Genomic DNA, 21,089 nt, shown 5'->3' on the forward strand with positions numbered 1-21,089 from the left:
TCTATATAGCTGAGCATCTCAAAGGGAACTCTAAGGTCTTTTTGACATCTACACCACATATACCATGTACAACAAACATGTGTCACTAACCAGGAGTCAGTCATGATGTTGTGTGGTCCTCCCGCTACGACTCGGGAACGCATGCAGTTTATAGGCTACAGATGAAATAAGTTATGATGAACTTCACATGGTGGTGAATGTGCACGGTGAAGAGGTCGATGCTCCTTTCAATAAATATCTAGGGTCTTATTTTTTATTTGGTACATGGGAATTTAACCGTAAAGGTATTTTTATGTGCACTACATCATCACACAGCCTTTTATCCACAACAAGTCCATTTGACGGAAACACATTTCTGGTGGAGAAATGTGCATATTGTTTTAGAATATTTGCATGAAAATGTGTCGCCAATTGGATGGAAACTTAGCTACTGACAAACGCATTTTAACTAGATCAGCTACGTGTGTTGAAACTGTTGCCAAATAATAACATTAACATATTGTATATAGCTAAGAATGTGAGAGTAGAGGTATTCCCCTAGCAGGCCTCCAACCCAGGCCACCAGCACCAATGTTGAATGCCCTAACCACTGTCACAATAAGGGCTATCTTTAGGGCATGTGCTTACTGGGCCAGAATAGTTAGGCCCTGTCCAGAAAGAACGCTACCCCCTTTTCCATAGGCACATATGTACAGTTGAAGCCGGAAGTTTACATACACTTAGGTTGGAGTCATTAAAACTCTTTTTCAACCACTACACACATTTCTTGTTAACAAACTATAGTTTTGGCAAGTCGGTTAGGACATCTACTTTGCGCATGACACAAGTAATTTTTCCAACATTGTTTACAGACAGATTATTTCACTTATAACTCACTGTATCACAATTCCAGTGGGTCAGAAGTTTACATACACTAAGTTGACTGTGCCTTTAAACAGCTTGGAAAATTACAGAAAATTATGTCATGGCTTCAGAAGCTTCTGATAGGCTAATTAACATAATTTGAGTCAATTGGAGGTGTACCTGTGGATGTATTTCAAGGCCTACCTTCAAAATCAGTGCCTCTTTGCTTGATCATGGGAAAATCAAAAGAAATCAGCCAAGACCTCAGAAAAAAATCGGAGACCTCCACAGGTCTGGTTCATCATTGGGAGCAATTTCCAAACGCCTGAAGGTACCACGTTCATCTGTACAAATAATAGTACAAACAACATGGGACCACGCAGCCGTCATACCGTTCAGGAAGGAGACGCGTTCTGTCTCCTAGAGATGAACGTACTTTGGTACGGAAAGTGCAAATCAATCCCAGAACAGCAAAGGACCTTGTGAAGATGCTGGAGGAAGCAGGTACAAAAGTATCTATATCCACAGTAAAACGAGTTCTATATCGACATAACCTGAAGGCCGCTCAGCAAGGGAGAAGCCACTGCTCCAAAACCGCCATAGAAATGCCAGACTACGGTTTGCAACTGCATATGGTGTCACGCCCTGACCATAGAGAGCCTTTTATTCTCTATGTTGGTTAGGTCGGGGTGTGACTAGGGTGGGTAATCTAGGTTGTTTTATTTCTATGTTGGCCTGGTATGGTTCCCAATCAGAGGCAGCTGTTTATTGTTGTCTCTGATTTGGGATCATATTTAGGCAGCCATTTCCCCACTGTGTTTTGTGGGATCTTGTTTATGTGTAGTTGCCTGTGAGCACTCCATAGCTTAACGTATTGTTTGCTTTTTAAAATTGTTTTGTACGTTTCACGTCAATAAATATGTGGAACCCATATCACGCTGCGCTTTTGTCCGAATGTTCTTACGACGATCGTGACAGCTGGGGACAAAGATTGTACTTTTTGGAGTAATGTCCTCTGGTCTGAGGAAACAAAAATAGAACTGCTTCGCCATAATGACCATCGTTATGTTTGGAGGAAAAAGGGGGAGGCTTGCAAGCCGAAGAACACCATCCCAACCGTGAAGAACGGGGGTGGCAGCATCATGTTGTGGGGGTGCTTTGCGGCAGAAGGGACTGGTGCACTTCACAAAATAGATTGCATCATGAGGAAGGACACTTATGTGGATATATTGAAGCAACATCTCAAGACATCAGTCAGTAAGCTAAAGCTTGGTGGCAAATGGGTCTTCCAAATGGACAATGACCCCAAGCACACTTCCAAAGTTGTGGCAAAATGGCTTAAGGGCAACAAAGTCAAGGTATTGGAGTGGCCATCACAAAGCCCTGACTTCAATCCTATAGACAATGTTGGGCAGAACTGAAATGGCGTGTGCGAGCAAGGAGGCCTACAAACCTGACTCAGTTACACCAGCTCTGTCAGGAGGAATGGGCCAAAATTCACCCAACTTATTGTGGGAAGCTTGTGGAAGGCTACACGAAATGTTTGACCCAAGTGAAACAATTTAAAGGTAATGCTACCAAATACTAATTGAGTGTATGTAAACTTCTGACCCACTTGGAATGTGATGAAAGAAATTAAAGCTGAAATAAATCATTCTCTCTACTATTATCCTGACATTTCACATTCTTAAAATAAAGTGGTAATCCTAACTGACCTAAGACAAGCAATTTTTACTAGGTTTGAATGTCAGGAATTGTGAAAAACTGAGTTTAAATGTATTTGGCTAAAGTGTATGTAAACTTCCAACTTCAACCGTAGATGAAACAACTTGTAAGCAATAGGGTGAATGCACTTTGAAGTAAATCTCAGCTCTGGTAAAAGTACACTCAATATATTATTTTATTCATTATAGTGATTCCGGAGTGTCATGAAAACTGCTCAATATGCTATACATATACACCCCTAAATTGCTGAAATAGGACAACTAAATCAATGATGAGAATAAACCGATTAAGCAAAAACTGTCACGGATATGGTGGTGCAGTGGAGAGATTGGAGTACTGTAAACCAAATCCCAGATGAGGAAATGTTGAATAATAGTTACTGTATAAATGAACATGCACAATGTAATTGCAAGCTATGTAAGTTCAAAACACGATATGTTAACAGCAGTGTGTGTCCCTTGCCAACAGACAAAGTGATATGAATAGCTCAGTAGTTCACCTTGACCACAGTAACATGGTGTAATGAAAACATATTTCTTTAGGACCATCCTGACAACTGATACACAGAAATGTTTTTGCAATTTTCCCATGAAAATTGTTTAGAACATGACTATCTTACATTCTAAGCACATGGCAACCATGTTCTACGTATTTTGTGATGTTGATGGAATATTCTCCTAACCCACAGAAAACTGGACACATGAATGTTCTTGCAACGTTCCAATGAAACGTGTCTAGAATGGGAATATCTTTACATTATAGGTAACATTACAAAATGTTCTCCCTAGAATTGTTAGCTGGGTTTACACATGCCTCTCACCTCACTATTTTCATTCAAATCTTCTCTTTCACACACACTAACACAAAGTCAGTTTTCACACCTAGACACACTGTCTTGAGACCTTCTCCCACTATCTGTACACTCCTGCAATCTTAGACCAGACACAAATCATGTTTGTTATGTTAGGTTCTTTTAGATTTCCTCTCCTTTTCCTGGAAAATCAGGTCTGCAAATGTGCTACTCTGGCAAACCCCTTTCCAGTTATCAAAACACCCTCCTATTTTTGTTTTTGATTAACTACAGTGTGAGAGCTGGGAACATCGGGGCTATGAAATCGATGAAAAATAACAACAAAATCCCAACTAGCACATTTAGTTCCTTGGAAGTTGTGGGAACGTATGTTTTTGGTTTGACATTGGTGGTGGGAACGAAGCCATGCGTTTCCTGACAGGTAAAACAAAACATTTTTTAAACGTTCTGCGAACAGAAGTGAACATTTTGTCAGTTCTGGGAAAGTTTATTTCCTTTAAAGTTTTCCTGGGATGTTTTATTAACGTTCTGAGAACAGAAATTATAGGTTATTTGGAGGTTTATCAATAACTTCCTTTAAAGGTCATCATTATAAATAAGAATTTGTTCTTATCTGACTTGCCTAGTTAAATAAAGGTTAAAAAAACAACTTTCATTGAATATTTCAATACGACTTGTAATAGCAATGCTAGCTTATTTTGAGTTAACCTTTTTAAACTGCAAGCACAGATAGGACACATGGAAATTCATTTCCTTAGGCATTAATCATGCAAACACATTGGCCAATGTGCCCTTGAGCAAGGCACTTTACCCTAATTGCTTCTGTAAGTTGCTCTGAATAAGAGCATCCGCTAAATTACTAAAATGTCAAATGTAATGTAAACGTTCTGTTAAAGTAATGAAATACCAATAAATGGTTCACAGAACGTTATGTTCTATCTGGGATTGTTCTGTGTAGGAAAGATCAATTAATGTCGGCCAGAAAACTGGCAAATGTAACCCAGAGCGACCTCATTAATTTCCAACATGTCCCCGTTCCATTTATCCTTTAGTGGCTGGCTCACTCGAGGTTAACAGAGACAGAGAAAGAGAGAGGCCAAAGAGGAACCCATAGTGCACTGTCTCCACAATGCTAACAGACTGTCAGAAAAGACCATTCACTTTCTTACATCCCCTCTACTGGGCGTTTAGGGGGATTTTTCCCTGTTCTCCTATTAAAGGGGGGAAGGTTACCCTTCTATCGCACACAAAAACATGTGAGAGCTCTTTCTCTTCATTTTCTATCCTTCTATTCAGATCTAAACAAGCAGAAGGATGGATTAGAGGGAGAGAAAGGCGAGTGCTTGTAACGTTGTCTTTGAGCCAGACAAGACGAACGGAGCGGCTCCTTTTTGGAGTGTGGGATCTTCCGACAGTTCGTTCTTCTCTCTCTCTCTCTCTCTCTCTCTCTCTCTCTCTCTCTCTCTCTCTCTCTCTCTCTCTCTCTCTCTCTCTCTCTCTCTCTCTCTCTCTCTCTCTCTCTCTCTCTCTCTCTCTCTCTCTCTCTCTCTCTCTCTCTCTCTCTCTCTCTCTCTCTCTCTCTCTCTCTCTCTCTCTCTCTCTCTCTCTCTCTCTCTCTCTCTCTCTCTCTCTCTCTCTCTCTCTCTCTCTCTCTCTCTCTCTCTCTCTCTCTCTCTCTCTCTCTCTCTCTCTCTCTCTCTCTCTCTCTCTCTCTCTCTCTCTCTCTCTCTATCGCTCTCTCTATCGCTCTCTATCGCTCTCTCTCTCAACAGACATGTTACGGAAATGCCCAGAAAAGCCCAACGGTTCCTCATTCAGCCTGTGAAAGTGCTTTGCCCTTCTTTAAATTTGGTCCAAGGAGAACACCCCACAAAGACTCCTCAATCAGGCATCAAGAGATGAGAGTGAGGGGAAAAGAGGGGGAGAGGGAGGGGTAGAGAAATGGGAGAGAGATGGAGGGAGGGAAAAGAGCATTCAAAAACTGATGTAAAAGTCTTTAATATAGAGTTACATTACAGAGACTTCCTGTTCCTCAGTGTTAGCTTTCAGCTCGTCATAGCCCCACTTCCAAATCCACACTAAAACAACTGTTTGTTGCAGAACCAGGGTTGTGATCCAACAGTAAACATTTCAAGCAACGGAATGAGGAAAAGTTGATAGGGATTTGCAAGTTTACATTTTTGTGTGCTACCAGCACCAGCATCAAATTCCAGTGTAGCCAGTGAATCAAATAAACAGCACTGGATGTTTCTGATATGCAGATGTGACTTCTGGTCCCAACACGTGTAGTTAAACACATCCACGCACACGCACACACACACACGCACACACACACACACACACACACACAAACACACACACACACACACACACACACACACACACACACACACACACACACAAACACACTCCTTTCACCACAGCTCCATGTCTCACACAGATAACCAGACATACAGTACAGACAGGCACAAGACACATACAGAGAAATTTCCAAAAGATTCCCTCACCGTTAAGCATTGCATATTCTCAGGTCTTGTGGTCTTGGGGGCAGCACCATGGTTTGACAACGCAGCCTCTGAAAGAAAGACAAAAGAGTCACGGGCTGAGACACTGCATTTAGAGAACATCTCAGCCTCTCTGTCTCTGGACCCTCAGGGTACCAACTCGGGGACTCCCTCTTCTTCTCAACAAGGTGAAGCCCAAAAAATTCCTCAATATATTGCAGATGCAAGATAATGTCCCAAATTTGATGCTGACAAAAAAAGTCTCCCAAACGTTTCTCTGTACGTTACAAGCGAATGGATTAAGCCTGTCCTGGGCTGCCTTGGTGTGTGTTGAGAAAGGGGCATCAGTTAGGACCCCTCTATGAAGGCACAAACAGAACTACTAACTCTGGGAAACTCTGCGCCCAACTAGCCAAGAGAGGAGAAGAGCACAAGAGACGGAGGGAAGCAGGGAGGGGGTAAAAAGAAAAGGAACTTCCCTCTCACTCTATTATCCCTCCTTCGAGGGCTCCTGTGAGGTTACCATGGTGACGGCAGCCTCGCCCCAGCCTCAGTGTCCTTTTAACCATTCCTCATAAAGGCAGCATTCAGCTGGCCCACAATGCTGATGCCTGCTCCCCCCTCCCTCCTTCCCTCCATCCCTTCCTTCTTCCTTCCTTCCCTCCCTCCCTCCCTCCCTATACATATGGCTGCAAATCTCTCTCCCTTTCTCTCCTTTTACACGGAGCTGTATCTATCTCCCTGTCGTCACTCTATACAGATACACGCTCTCTTACATTCTTATGCTCTTTGCCATTCTAGCTCTTTTCTGCTTCTATATTTCACTGTCTCTCTCTCCCCTTCTCTCTCCCCCTCTCATTCCTCACGCAGATGGTGAGATTTGATTTCAAACTCATCCACCCCATAGAACCACCGTCCCCTTCATCTCTCCAGCATTGTGTTAGCCTCCTGAGGAGTTCATAATCGTGTTAGCATTCACACACACACAGACACAAACATCAATAAAACACAGAAGCACACACACACACACACACACACACACACACACACACACACACACACACACACACACACACACACACACACACAGTCCTGCCACAGTTAGTTCTCCTACAGCTTCTTCGTTCACATTCTACCATCCCGCAGGCGGGTTGCCCCGGTAACGGGGCAAGCTTCAAACAGGAGCCTGAGAGTTCAGTCACTTTAATCCCAACTCCCCAGAGAGCCAACCTGCACACCCATCGGCCCTTTGTTTGGATAACCATTAATCACCCAGAGTGAACAACGTAAAACACCAAATAATGCATGCAGAGCAGAATTTCGTCGATACCCGCTAATTATCAAAATCCAAAATCCAGAAAAGAACCGTTCAATTCTACAACCACCTAAAAGGAAGTGATTCCCAAACCTTCCATAACAAAGCCATCACTTATAAAGAGATGAACCTGTAGAAGAGTCCCCTAAGCAAGCTGGTCCTGAGGCTCTGTTCACAAACAGACACCACAGAGCCCCCGGACAGTAACAATTAGACCCAAACAAATCATGAGAAAACAAAAAGATAATTACTTGACATATTGGAAAGAATTAACAAAACAACAGAGAAAGCCTATCTTCTCTTGAGAGCTAGTTATGTGATGAACTCCCATATCTATTGGGTGAAACACCACAGTGTGCAATCACAGCAGCAAGATTTGTTATCCTGTTGCCACAAGAAAAGGGCAACCAGTGAAGAACAAACACCATTGTAAATACAACTCATATTTATTTGTTTTCCCTTTTGTACTTTAACTATTTGCACATCATTACAACACTGTACATAGACATAATATGACATTTGAAATGTCTTTATTCTTTTTGAACTTTTGCGAGTGTAATGTTTACTGTTATTTTTTTAGTGTTTATTTCACTTTTATTTATTATCTATTTCACTTGCTTGAGCAAGTGTGTCCCATAAACATGTTTCCCATGCCCCTTAAATTGAAATTGAATTGAGAGAAAGAGAGAGAGTGAGAGAAAGAGAGAGAGAGAGCGAGAGAGAGAACGAGAGAGAGAGAGAGAGAGAGAGAGAGAGAGAGAGAGACAGAGAGAGAGAGAGACAGAGAGAGAGAGAGACAGAGAGGTGTGAGGACAAAGAGTAGTGTTGGCCATTGGCCACAGTTAGTCAGTCTTGCCACAGAGCTGCCCAGCCATAAAACATCTCTCTCCCCAAGTAGAATGGAAGATCTCTTCACTCTCTTGACATCCTGGCCCTCCTTTCACACCACAAACAAATAAACACTTGGTGGAGAGAATGAAGGAACATTCTCTCCATCAAGCAGACTTCTTTCACAGTCGTTTTTAAGATCATGTTTGACAAATCAAGATGGCGTAGTAGTCGGACGTGTGTTTGTCTTGTCTTGTTTCATAATTTTTTTCGTATATATTTTCATCTCAACTGCCTCACCCAATGTGGTACGGATCTGCTATTTTTATACTTAATAACTGGAACCTCCATCAGAAGCTAGCCAGCTAACTAGCTAGTAGTCATTGTTAGCAGTCTTCACTTTTAGCTCGGACACCAGTCAGCTTTAGCTCAGTCAATACCTGCCAGTCTGCACATCGCAATATCAACCCAGAGCATATGGGACTGCTTTTCTCTACCACATCACCGGATTCCTGCCGCAAGCTCTGGACCAATACACCAGATCATCGCATCTAGCTGTAACCGAATGGCTATTGCTGGCTAACGCCTCTGTCCCAAAGCAAGAACCGGTTAGCCTTGAGCTAGCCTCGAGCTAGACCCATCTCCTACCACCTAACTCTTGGGCTACAAAACGTCTTTTGCCAATTGGCAACAGAGCCCCGCCGATCCATCACAATTGGTCTGCTGACGTAATCGTCTGATGTGGCTTCAACAGGCTTTTCCGTTGTGATGTCGCCGAAGACCCATCTGCTATCCTCGGCCCGCTAGCTTTCTGAACGCCGTGTCTACCGCTCGCCTAGCATAGTAGCAACTACCGAACGGCTCCCTGATTCACATATTGCGGCTCATTGGACCCAATGATCACTCGCTTACACAGCTGATGCCTGCTGGACTATACACGGTAACTCATGTTTTTTATCTGTCGTTCCCAGCCTTGAACTCAGGTCCTGTGTGTACCGAACTGACCCTCTCTGCCAATTCATTGCCATTTACCCGTTGTTGTCTTAGCTCTCCCGATCAACACCTGTGATAGCTTTATGCCACTGTCTAATGTTAATATGCCTTGTCTACTGCTGTTTTGGTTAGTTCTTATTGTTTAATTTCACTGTAGAGTCCCCAGTCCCGCACATGCGGAGACCTCACCTGGCTTAACTGGTGACTCCAGAGATGCAACCTCTCTCATCGTCACTCAATGCCTAGGTTTACCTCCACTGTACTCACATCCTACCATACCCTTGTCTGTACATTATGCCCTGAATCTATTCTACCACGCCAAGAAATCTGCTCTTTTTATTCTCTGTTCCAAATGCACTAGACGACCAGTTCTTATAGCCTTTAGCCGCACCCTTATCCCACCCCTCCTCTGTTCTGCTGGTGATGTAGAGGTTAACCCAGGTCCTGTAGCCCCCAGTACTACATCTATTCCCCAGGCGCTCTCATTTCTTGACTTCTGTAACCGTAAAAGCCTTGGTTTCATGCATGTTAACATCAGAAGCCTCCTCCCTAAGTGTGTTTTATTCACTGCATTAGCACATTCAGCGTACACTGATGTCCTAGCCGTGTCTGAATCCTGGTTTAGGATTAGGAGCCACCAAAACTTTTGACATTTCCATCCCCAACTACAACATTTTCCGTCAAGGTAGAACAGCCAAGGGGGGCGGAGTTGCAATCTACTGCAGAGATAGCCTGCAGAGTTCTGTCATACTATCCAGGTCTGTGCCCAAACAGTTCAAGCTTCTAGTTTTAAAAATCCACCTTTCCAGAAATAAGTCTCTCACTGTTGTCACTTGCTTCAACCCCCCCCCCCCCCCCCCCCCCCCCCGGCCCCTAGCTGTGCCCAGGACATGTGAATTGATTGCCCCCCCATCTATCTTCAGATTTCATACTGTTAGGTGACCTAAACTGGGATATGCTTAACACCCCGGCCATCCTATAATTCAACCTAGATGCCCTCAATCTCCTACAAATGATCAAGGAACCCACCAGGTACAACCCTAAATCCGTAAACATGGGCACCCTCATAGATATAATCCTGACCAACTTGCCCTCTAAATACACCTCTGCTGTCTTCAACCAGGATCTCAGTGATCACTGCCTCATTGCCTGTGTCTGTAATGTGTCCGCGGTCAAACGACCACCCCTCATCACTGTCAAACACTCCCTAAACAATTCAGCGAGCAAGCCTTTCTAATCGACCTGGCCCGGGTATCCTGGAGGGATATTGACCTCATCCTGTCAGTAGAGGACGCCTGGTAGATCTTTAAAAGCATTCCCCATTAAAAAAATGTTGAACAAAGAACAGATATAGCCCTTGGTTCACTCCAGACTTGACTGCCCTTGACCAGCACAAAAACATCCTGCGGCGTACTGCATTAGCATCGAATAGCCCCAGCGATATGCATCTTTTCAGGGAAGTCAGGAACCAATATACACAGTCAGATAGGAAAGCAAATGCTAGCTTTTTCAAACAGAAATGTGCATCCTGTAGCACTGATTCCAAAAAGTTTGGGGACACTGTAAAGTCCATGGAGAATAAGAGTACCTCCTCTGAGCTGCTCTTATTATCAAAAAGCATTTTTCTACAGCTGGCCATGCTTTCCACCTGGCTACCCCTAACCATGCTAACAGCTCTGCACCCTCTGCAGCAACTTGCCACTCGCATTCTCATCGGCAGACTCAATATTCTTGGTTTCTCAAATGACTGCCTCGCCTGGTTCACCAACTACTTCTCAGATAGAGTTCAGTGTGTCAAATTGGAGGGTCTGTTGTCCGGACCTCTGGCAGTCTCTATGGGGGTGCCACAGGGTTCAATTCTCGGGCCAACTCTTTTCTCTGTATACATCAATGATGTCACACTGCTGGTGATACTCTGATCCACCTCTACGCAGACGACACCATTCTGTATACATCTGGCACTTCTTTGGACACTGTATTAACAACCCTCCAAACAAACTTCAATGCCATACAACTCTCCTTCCGTGGCCTCCAACTGCTCTTAAATGCTAGTAAAACTAAATGCATGCTCTTCAACCGATTGCTGCCCGCACCTGCCCGCACCTGCCCGCCCGATTAGCATCACTACTCTGGACGCTTCTGACTTAGAATATGTGGACAACTACAAATACTACAAAATCTCGAATCGGCTTCCTATTTCGCAACAAAGCATCCTTCACTCATGCTGCCAAACAAACCATCGTAAAACTGACTATCCTACCGATCCTTGACTTCAGTGATGTAATTTACAAAATAGCTTCCAACACTCTACTCAGCAAATTGGATGTAGTCTATCACAGTGCCATCTGTTTTGTCACCAAAGCCCCATATACTACCCAACACTGCGACCTGTATGCTCTCGTCGGCTGGCCCTCGCTACATTTTCGTCGCCAAACCCACTGGCTACAGGTCATCTATAAGTCTCTGCTAGGTAAAGCCCCGCCTTATCTCAGCTCACTGGTCACCATAGCAACACTCACCTGTAGCACGCGCTCCAGCAGGTATATTTCACTGGTCATCGCAAAAGCCAACACCTCCTTTGGCCACCTTTCCTTACAGTTCTCTGCTGCCAATGACTGGAACAAATTGCAAAAATCACTGAAGCTGGAGACTTATATCCCCCTCACTAACTTCAAGCATCAGCTATCTGAGCAGCTTACCGGTCACTGCAACTGTAAACAGCCTTCTGTAAATATCCCACCCAACTACCTCATCCACATATTGTTAATTATTTTTCTTGCTCTTTTGCACAGACAGACAGAAAACACTATCTCTACTTGCACATCATCATCTGCACATCTATCACTTCAGTGTTAATGCTAAATTGTAATTATTTCGCCACTATGGCCTATTTATTGCCTTACCTCCCTAATCTTACTATATTTGCACACACTGTACATAGATTTTCTATTGTGTTATTGACTGCACGTTTTTTTAACCCATGTATAACTCTGAGTTGTTGTTTTTGTCGTACTGCTTTGCTTTATCTTGGCCAGGTCGCAGTTGTAAATGAGAACTTGTTCTCAACTGACCTACCTGGTTAAATAAAGGTGAAATATATATATATATTTAAATCACATCAAGCGTGAGGACATAATGTTGTTTCCATGTCATTTCAACAACAAAAAAATCAATGCAGTGATGTTGAATCTACATGGAAAACTGAGTGGATTTGCGAAAAGTCATCATTGTAAGGGAATTTCGTATTTTTTTCACCCAAATATTAACCTAAATCCAATGTTGATTTCACGTTGAATTCATGTTAGTTAACAACTCAACCAAATGTAAATAATAACTAGACGTTGAAATGACATCTGTGCCGAGTGGGTTGGGTGTCAATGGGAGAGGTGTCATGGCTAGAAAGAGCCCTACGTCAAAAAAGTGTGTCAGACATGGCAGATACCTCTTGCCTCTACTAATATGGCTGAAATCAACATATATACATACATGTATTGGCTGAACCATAGGGGCTAATCTGAGCTGAGTGTGAGAAATTATGTTTGAATCAAATTAAAAACATTCTGAAGACTAAACAAGTAAAAAAGATTAAACTGAACACATGCACACACACTCCCCCTCTCTCTCGCTCTATCGCTGACCCTGTGTGAGGCGGTTTTAAAATGTGGCTGTGAATTGGAGCGGTGGGGAGAGCAGCTTCTGCATATTGAAGGTACACTCTTGTGTCCCTCTTAGGGCAAGCTACATCTGGTTGAGTGACACTTTGAAAAGGACACATTGTCACATATGTCTCTTCCTCCCCATCAGGGAATGCTACCTCTGGTCAAAGTGGTCAAAGCAAAGGCTGCACCAGAGAGAGAGACAGAGACAGAGAGAGAGTGAGACAGAGAGAGAGAGAAAGAGAGAAAGAGAGAAAGAGAGACAGAGAGAGCGAGAGAGCGAGAGAGCGAGAGAGCGAGAGAGCGAGAGAGCGAGAGAGCGAGAGAGCGAGAGAGCGAGAGAGCGAGAGAGCGAGAGAGCGAGAGAGCGAGAGAGCGAGAGACAGACAGACAGACAGACAGACAGACAGACAGACAGACAGATAGACAGATAGACAGATAGACAGATAGACAGACAGACAGACAGACAGACAGACAGACAAACAGAAAACACATTAACCACCAGTGCCTTGAATAAAGTAACCCATCAGATGCTTACTCACACGTTACCTGCCAAGAGGTCTAATTTATTTTTAGTTTTTTTATTTATTTCACCTTTATTTAACCAGGTAGGCAAATTGAGAACACGTTCTCATTTACAATTGCGACCTGGCCAAGATAAAGCAAAGCAGTTCGACACATACAACACATAGTTACACATGGAGTAAAACAAACATACAGTCAATAATACAGTGAAAAATAAGTCTATATACAATATGAGCAAGTGAGGTGAGATAAGGGAGGTGAAGGCAAACAAAATATATATATAAATAAATAAAAATATAAAAAGGCCATGGTGGCGAAGTAAATACAATATATCAAGTAAAAAAAACACTGGAATGGTTGGTTTGCAATTACCAGGATGTGACGGGTGAACCCTGCATACTGGGTAGATCAAGGGAAAATAGGACATGAAAACATGCAGGCAAACGCCGAGAGATGGAATGAAACAGTATTTCCCCCGGAGCCCAAAGACACAGCTATACGGCATAGAAAACAAGACAGGAAAGCACACACAGACATACACAGAGTGACGCTCGGGATGAAATGCAATTTGGTTATGGTTGGGTTGACTGCACAAAAACGGTCCACTCTGAAGCAAAAGCTGGGGAGCTGAAAGCCACTCGAAGATGATGACACCCCCAGAGCAAACAGATAGATGAACATAAAGCAGCAGACGCACAAATGAACGAGAGAGACAGACAGGCAGGGTTTCTGCCCACCAAACTGAGGGTGACTGACTCATCATGCCACACGGGGTGACGCAACGTGACGGGGACATTTAGGGTGACCGGGTGGACTGCAGCTTTTGTGATTGGCATGTTTCGGTTTTACATACTGTACTGTACGGTGATATTATAGATATTGTAAGATGGCACTACCTTGACGCTATGAAAGGCAACCAATAAAAAAACGTATATAGGCCTGAACATTATATTGTTAAAAGGGACAGCTGAAAGCAAGTGAGGAAATGTGACACAGGTGAAAACAGATGTGAAAGTGATGAAGAGAGACAGAGAAATGAGACAGATCAGGGAGACAAAGAGAAAGGGAGTGGAAAAGTGACAGAGACTAAGCGAGCTGTCTTGGGTTCGGTGTCTCACTCCCTTGGTGACATGGCACATGAACATGACATCATCACCAACAGGAGTTTAGCCAGTGGCGAGCCCCAGAATGACTCCATAGAATCTGACAGCTCTCCGATTCTCCTTGATGAGCCTAGTTGGTTCCAGGTCTAACAGTCAGTTTACATATATAAGCTTAGGCTTTTTAGTATACAAAAACAAAACAAAAAGTACAACATATTTAAGGAAGGTTTCATATAGATACATATGAGAGGATAAATTATGAGAGCCTACATGATGATGATGGTTGGAGAAACAAAACAAAACAATGGGTTGAGTTTTGTGTATTTTATAGTTCAACTGGACAGGAAGTGGACAGAGGAGAGGACAGAGGAGAGGAAGTGACCTTTTAGGATGGGAAATTTCACTTTGGATCAACTGGACAGTAGCCTGAGGCTTGTGTTACCCTTTAGTCAGATACGCATCATTGCAAACCTGAGTCATATACAAAGTCTCTCTCACTCTGTATATCTGGCCCTCTCTTGCACACACACACCCGCACACAACCACACACGCACAAATATACTTCTCACAGCAGCGGGGTGAACTAATTTGCGGTAACACCATTGAAATGTGAGGACATGCTAGCTCTATGTGATACAGGGGAGATATTATTGATGCTTGACATTTACTAAATTTCATATAAGTATCTAATCTGCAGATTAAAAGTCATTTAAAGCCATCTGTTAAAGGCCAGCAACAAAACAATCAAATAATATGCAGTAGAAAGGTCTCGTGTTTCAGTAGGCATTGATGGATAAAAGTGTGAAATATCAAATTGAATGTTGTCCCCTATGTGGGGGCCACAAAAAATATGAGAGTGAGAATGACTGAAAAAAATCAATGGGGGCCCCTCGGTTGGTAATAAGACCATAATTACTACAAGTTTAGACTAATACTAATTTACCAATATGAAAAACTGAGAAAAACTGCTGATGCACAAACAAACGATATTCTACCTTGCACCCATGTTTGTCCTCTGTAGTTGCATGCCTTTATTTTTTTGCTGAAATCCATACTTTTTCAACAAACGTTAATCAAGTGACTGTTTGCTCATTGCTGTTGCTCAAAGACGGCAACTCAGCGCAAATGTGCATGTGCCAATTGAATTTCAACAAGAAAACAGTCAGTGGTGGTTTTATTTGATTAATGTTAATTGAAAAAGTATGGATTTCAGCAAACAAAGAGGACAGACACAGAGGACAAACATAGGTACAAGGTATGCGTTTTATAAATTCTAAACTTTGGGGGGGTCTCTAATTTAACCATTCTCCTATTTGTTTAAAATGCAATTGTGACCTACTACAGTGGTAAATATTAAAATAAAAGATTATTCCAAATGAAACGAACACCCCCGCCTCTCTGTCATGGTTTAAACCAGTGACAGTTGGTTCAGGTTCTTTCAATCAAATTCATCTCTCTAGTCCGCCTGTCTTCCTCTGTCTTAAGCTTTCGCTAGCTAACTTTATCAACTGGGTCCAGCCTGCTAGCAAACTTTCAAAATTATCAACATGAGTCCAGCCCACTAGCAAACTTTCAACATTATCAACTGGGTCCAGCCCGCTAGCAAACTTTCAACATTATCAACTGAGTCCAGCCCGCTAGCAAACTTTCAACATTATCAACTGGGTCCAGCCCGCTAGCAAACTTTCAACATTATCAACTGGATCCAGCCCGCTAGCAAACTTTCAACATTATCAACTGGGTCCAGCCCGCTAGCAAACTTTCCACATTATCAACTGGGTCCAGCCCGCTAGCAAACTTTCAACATTATCAACTGGGTCCAGCCCGCTAGCAAACTTTCAACATTATCAACTGGGTCCAGCCCGCAAGCAAACTTTCAACATTATCAACTGAGTCCAGCCCGCTAGCAAACATTCAACATTATCAACTGAGTCCAGCCCACTAGCAAACTTTCAACATTATCAACTGGGTCCAGCCCACTAGCAAACTTTCAACATTATCAACTGGGTCCAGCCCGCTAGCAAACTTTCAACATTATCAATTGAGTCCAGCCCGCTAGCAAACTTTCAAAATGATCAACTGAGTCCAACCTGTTAGCAAACTTTCAACACTATCAACTGGGTCCAGCCCGCTAGCAAACTTTCAACATTATCAACTGGGTCCAGCCCACTAGCAAACTTTCAACATTATCAACTGAGTCCAGCCCGCTAGCAAACTTTCAACATTATCAACTGAGTCCAGCCCACTAGCAAACTTTCAACATTATCAACTGGGTCCAGCCCACTAGCAAACTTTCAACATTATCAACTGGGTCCAGCCCGCTAGCAAACTTTCAACATTATCAACTGGGTCCAGCCCACTAGCAAATTTCAACATTATCAACTGAGTCCAGCCCACTAGCAAACTTTCAAGATTATCAACTGGGTCCAGCCCGCTAGCAAACTTTCAACATTATCAACTGGGTCCAGCCCGCTAGCAAACTTTCAACATTATAAACTGGGTCCAGCCCACTAGCAAACTTTCAACATTATCAACTGGGTCCAGCCCACTAGCAAACTTTCAACATTATCAACTGGGTCCAGCCCGCTAGCAAACTTTCAACATTATCAACTGGGTCCAGCCCACTAGCAAACTTTCAACATTATCAACTGGGTCCAGCCCACTAGCAAATTTCAACATTATCAACTGAGTCCAGCCCACTAGCAAACTTTCAAGATTATCAACTGGGTCCAGCCCGCTAGCAAACTTTCAACATTATCAACTGGGTCCAGCCCGCTAGCAAACTTTCAACATTATCAACTGGGTCCAGCCCACTAGCAAACTTTCAACATTATCAACTGGGTCCAGCCCGCTAGCAAACTTTCAACATTGTATCAACTGGGACATCAGATTCCTGCTCTGATGAGCTCGGGACAGACACAGCTGTATTTGCGACCCGTGTTTCAGCCCCCTTTCAGGTGTCCCGACTTTTCTTTTTACAAAAAAGGTCAATTTGTCAGCAAGATGCATCAATTAATTCAGGATACAAGAGTGTGGGTGCACAGTACAGTGTTTGAATGCTTGAATTATTTTGGTGTGGGCAACGAAGTGATTTGTTTGACAATCAGATGAAAACATCATGACTGGTTGTGTTCATGCCACATTTAAAGGTAATAAATGTTCACCATTAAAATACATGTCTTCTTACTATTAGGCCCATAAAAAAATTGCAAATAGGAAGTCCTGTGAAAAAAAATACAGACCACCCTGAATGTCACGGTATAATTCACACTCTGGTGTTGATTGTGATCTATGATGGATTGCCACATCAAAATTCAGATTCATCTTTGTCATTCCTCTCGTGTTCACAATGCCAGACGCAACTGACTGTAGAGAAGTGGGTTGGGTAGGTGTGTAAATGTTTCAGCACTTCAGGGGAGGAGAGTGTGTGTGCATGCCTGATTACGTGTCTACTCACTGCATACAGATGACACACTTTCATCCACAATCTGCTGTATGGACACATGTGGAGACCATCTGACCTAACAACGTCTGAGGGAAATGTACTAGACATGGTTAAATACACAGACATGGTTAAATACACTAGACATGGTTAAATACACTAGACATGGTTAAATACACAGACATGGTTAAATACACTAGACATGGTTAAATACACTAGACATGGTTAAATACACTAGACATGGTTAAATACACTAGACATGGTTAAATACACTAGACATGGTTAAATACACTAGACATGGTTAAATACACTAGACATGGTTAAATACACAGACATGGTTAAATACACTAGACATGGTTAAATACACTAGACATGGTTAAATACACTAGACATGGTTAAATACACTAGACATGGTTAAATACACTAGACATGGTTAAATACACTAGACATGGTTAAATACACTAGACATGGTTAAATACACTAGACATGGTTAAAGACACAGACATGGTTAAATACACAGACATGGTTAAATACACTAGACATGGTTAAATACACAGACACATACAGGTCCCATTGCGTCAGTTTTAAATACACTAGACATGGTTAAATACACTAGACATGGTTAAATACACTAGACATGGTTAAATACACTAGACATGGTTAAATACACTAGACATGGTTAAATACACTAGACATGGTTAAATACACAGACATGGTTAAATACACTAGACATGGTTAAATACACTAGACATGGTTAAATACACTAGACATGGTTAAATACACTAGACATGGTTAAATACACTAGACATGGTTAAATACACAGACATGGTTAAATACACAGACACATACAGGTCCCATTGCGTCAGTTTTAAATACACTAGTAATCCTGGAGAGTGAGAACACACATGACACACAGACAAACATACCAACACACACATACACACAGACACACACATACAAACACACACACAGACACACACATACACACACACACACACACACATACACACACACACACACACATACAATCACACACACACACACACACACACACACACACACACACACACACACACACACACACACACACACACACACACACACACACACACACACATACAAACACACACACTGTCACGCCCTGGCCTTAGTATTCTTTGTTTTCTTTATTATTTTAGTTAGGTCAGGGTGTGACATGGGGAATGTTTGTGTTTTGTTGGTTTTGGGTGTTTTTATGGTAAAGGGGTTGTTGGGTATAGTATATGGGTTTGTGTTGAGTACATGTGTCTAGTGTTGTCTATGTATGTTTAGTTGTCTAGGAGAGTCTATGGTTACCTGAACTAGTTCCCAATTAGAGACAGCTGATTTCGGTTGTCTCTGATTGGGAGCCTTATTTAGGGTAGCCATAGGCTCTCATTGGTTGTGAGTAGTTGTCTATGTCAGAACGTTTGTAGCCTGTGTGTGTGCACGACGGTTATTAGCTTCACGATCGTTTGTTGTTTTGTTAGTTTGTATTAAGTGTTTCGTGTTTATTTTTCGTCATCTTTAAAATAAAAGAAGATGGCTTATTTTCCTAAAGCTGCGTTTTGGTCCATCAATCCGCCACACGATCGTGACAGAACTACTCACCATTACAGGACCAAGCGGCATGGAAAGCGGCAACAGGACCCACCTACACAGGATTCGTGGACATGGGAGGAGATACTGGATGGTAAGGGGCCGTGGGCACAACCGGGAGAATATCGCCGTCCTCGTGAAGAGCTGGAGGCAGCTAAAGCCGAGAGGAGGCGATATGAGGAGGCAGCACGGAGACAAGGCTGGAAACCCGTGAGTACAACCCAAAAATTTATTGGGGGGGGCCTTAAAGGGAGTGTGGCGAAGTCAGGTAGGAAACCTGCGCCTACTCCCTGTACTTACCGTGGAGAGCGAGAGTACGGGCAGACACCGTGTTACGCAGTAGAGCGCACGTGCATAGCCCGGTTCGGTACATTTCAGCTCCACGTATCGGCCGGGCTAGACTGAGCGTTGAGCCGTATGTCATGAAGCCGGCCCAACGCATCTGGTCACCAGTGCGTCTCCTCGGGCCGGCGTACATGGCACCAGCCTTACGCATGGTGTCCCCGGTTCGCCTACATAGGCCGGTGCGGGTTATTCCACCTCCCCGCACTGGTCAGGCGACGGGGAGCATACAACCAGGTAGGGTTGGGCAGGCTCGGCGCTCAAGGGAGCCAGTACGCCTGCACGGTCCGGTATTTCCGGCGCCACCTCCCCGCCCCAACCCAGTACCACCAGTGCCTCCTCCACGCACTAGCTATATGGTGCGTGTCTCCAGCCCTTTACCACCAGTGTCTAAACCACACACCAAGCCTCCTGTGTGTCCCCAGAGTCCTGTGCGTCCTGTTGCTGCTCCCCGCACTAGCCCTGAGATGCGTGTCCCCAGCCCGGTGCCACCAGTCCCGGCACCACGCACCAGGCCTACAGTGCGCCTCAGCCGGCAGGAGTCTGCCGTCTGCACAGCGCCATCTGAGCCATCCGTCTCCCCAGCGCCATCTGAGCCATCCGTCTCCCCAGCGCCATCTGAGCCATCCGTCTGCCATGAGCCTGCAAAGCCGCCCGTCTGCCATGAGCCTGCAAAGCCGCCCGTCTGCCATGAGCCCACTGAGCCACCAGCCAGACAGGAGCCGCTAGAGCCGTCCGTCAGACAGGATCTGCCAGAGCCGCCAACCAGACAGGATCTGCCAGAGCCGCCAACCAGACAGGATCTGCCAGAGCCGCCAACCAGACAGGAGCAGCCAGAGCCGCCAACCAGCCATGAGCAGCCAGAGCCGCCAGCCAGCCATGAGCAGCCAGATCAGTCAGCCAGCCATGAGCAGCCAGATCCGTCAGCCAGCCATGAGCAGCCAGATCCGTCAGCCAGCCATGAGCAGCCAGATCCGTCAGCCAGCCATGAGCAGCCAGATCCGTCAGCCAGCCATGAGCAGCCAGATCCGTCAGCCAGCCATGAGCAGCCAGATCCGTCAGCCAGCCATGAGCAGCCAGATCCGTCAGCTAGCCATGAGCAGCCAGATCCGTCAGCTAGCCATGAGCAGCCAGATCCGTCAGCTAGCCATGAGCAGCCAGATCCGTCAGCCAGCCTTGAGCAGCCAGATCCGTCAGCTAGCCTTGAGCAGCCAGATCCGTCAGCTAGCCTTGAGCAGCCAGATCCGTCAGCTAGCCTTGAGCAGCCAGATCCGTCAGCCAGCCATGAGCAGCCAGATCCGTCAGCCAGCCATGGGCCGTCCCTCAGTCCGGAGCTGCAGTCCCTCAGTCCGGAGCTGCCATTCCTCAGTCCGGAGCTGCCATTC

At 44.2% G+C, this 21,089-nt stretch overlaps 1 protein-coding gene across 3 annotated transcripts in view; it reads right to left on the reverse strand.

Moving 5' to 3' along the window:
• LOC129864126 (regulator of G-protein signaling 3-like) overlaps positions 1 to 21,089 on the reverse strand; it is a 271,563-nt gene that overhangs the window by 197,484 nt on the left and 52,990 nt on the right. For all 3 annotated transcript variants that reach the window (XM_055936752.1, XM_055936755.1, XM_055936756.1), the window contains one exon: positions 5,887 to 5,954. In XM_055936752.1, coding sequence (XP_055792727.1) covers positions 5,887 to 5,954 — 68 coding nt within the window. The remainder of the gene's footprint in view (positions 1 to 5,886; positions 5,955 to 21,089) is intronic.

The sequence above is a fragment of the Salvelinus fontinalis genome, chromosome 10 (genome assembly GCF_029448725.1).
Source record: "Salvelinus fontinalis isolate EN_2023a chromosome 10, ASM2944872v1, whole genome shotgun sequence".
Taxonomy (NCBI): domain Eukaryota; kingdom Metazoa; phylum Chordata; class Actinopteri; order Salmoniformes; family Salmonidae; genus Salvelinus; species Salvelinus fontinalis.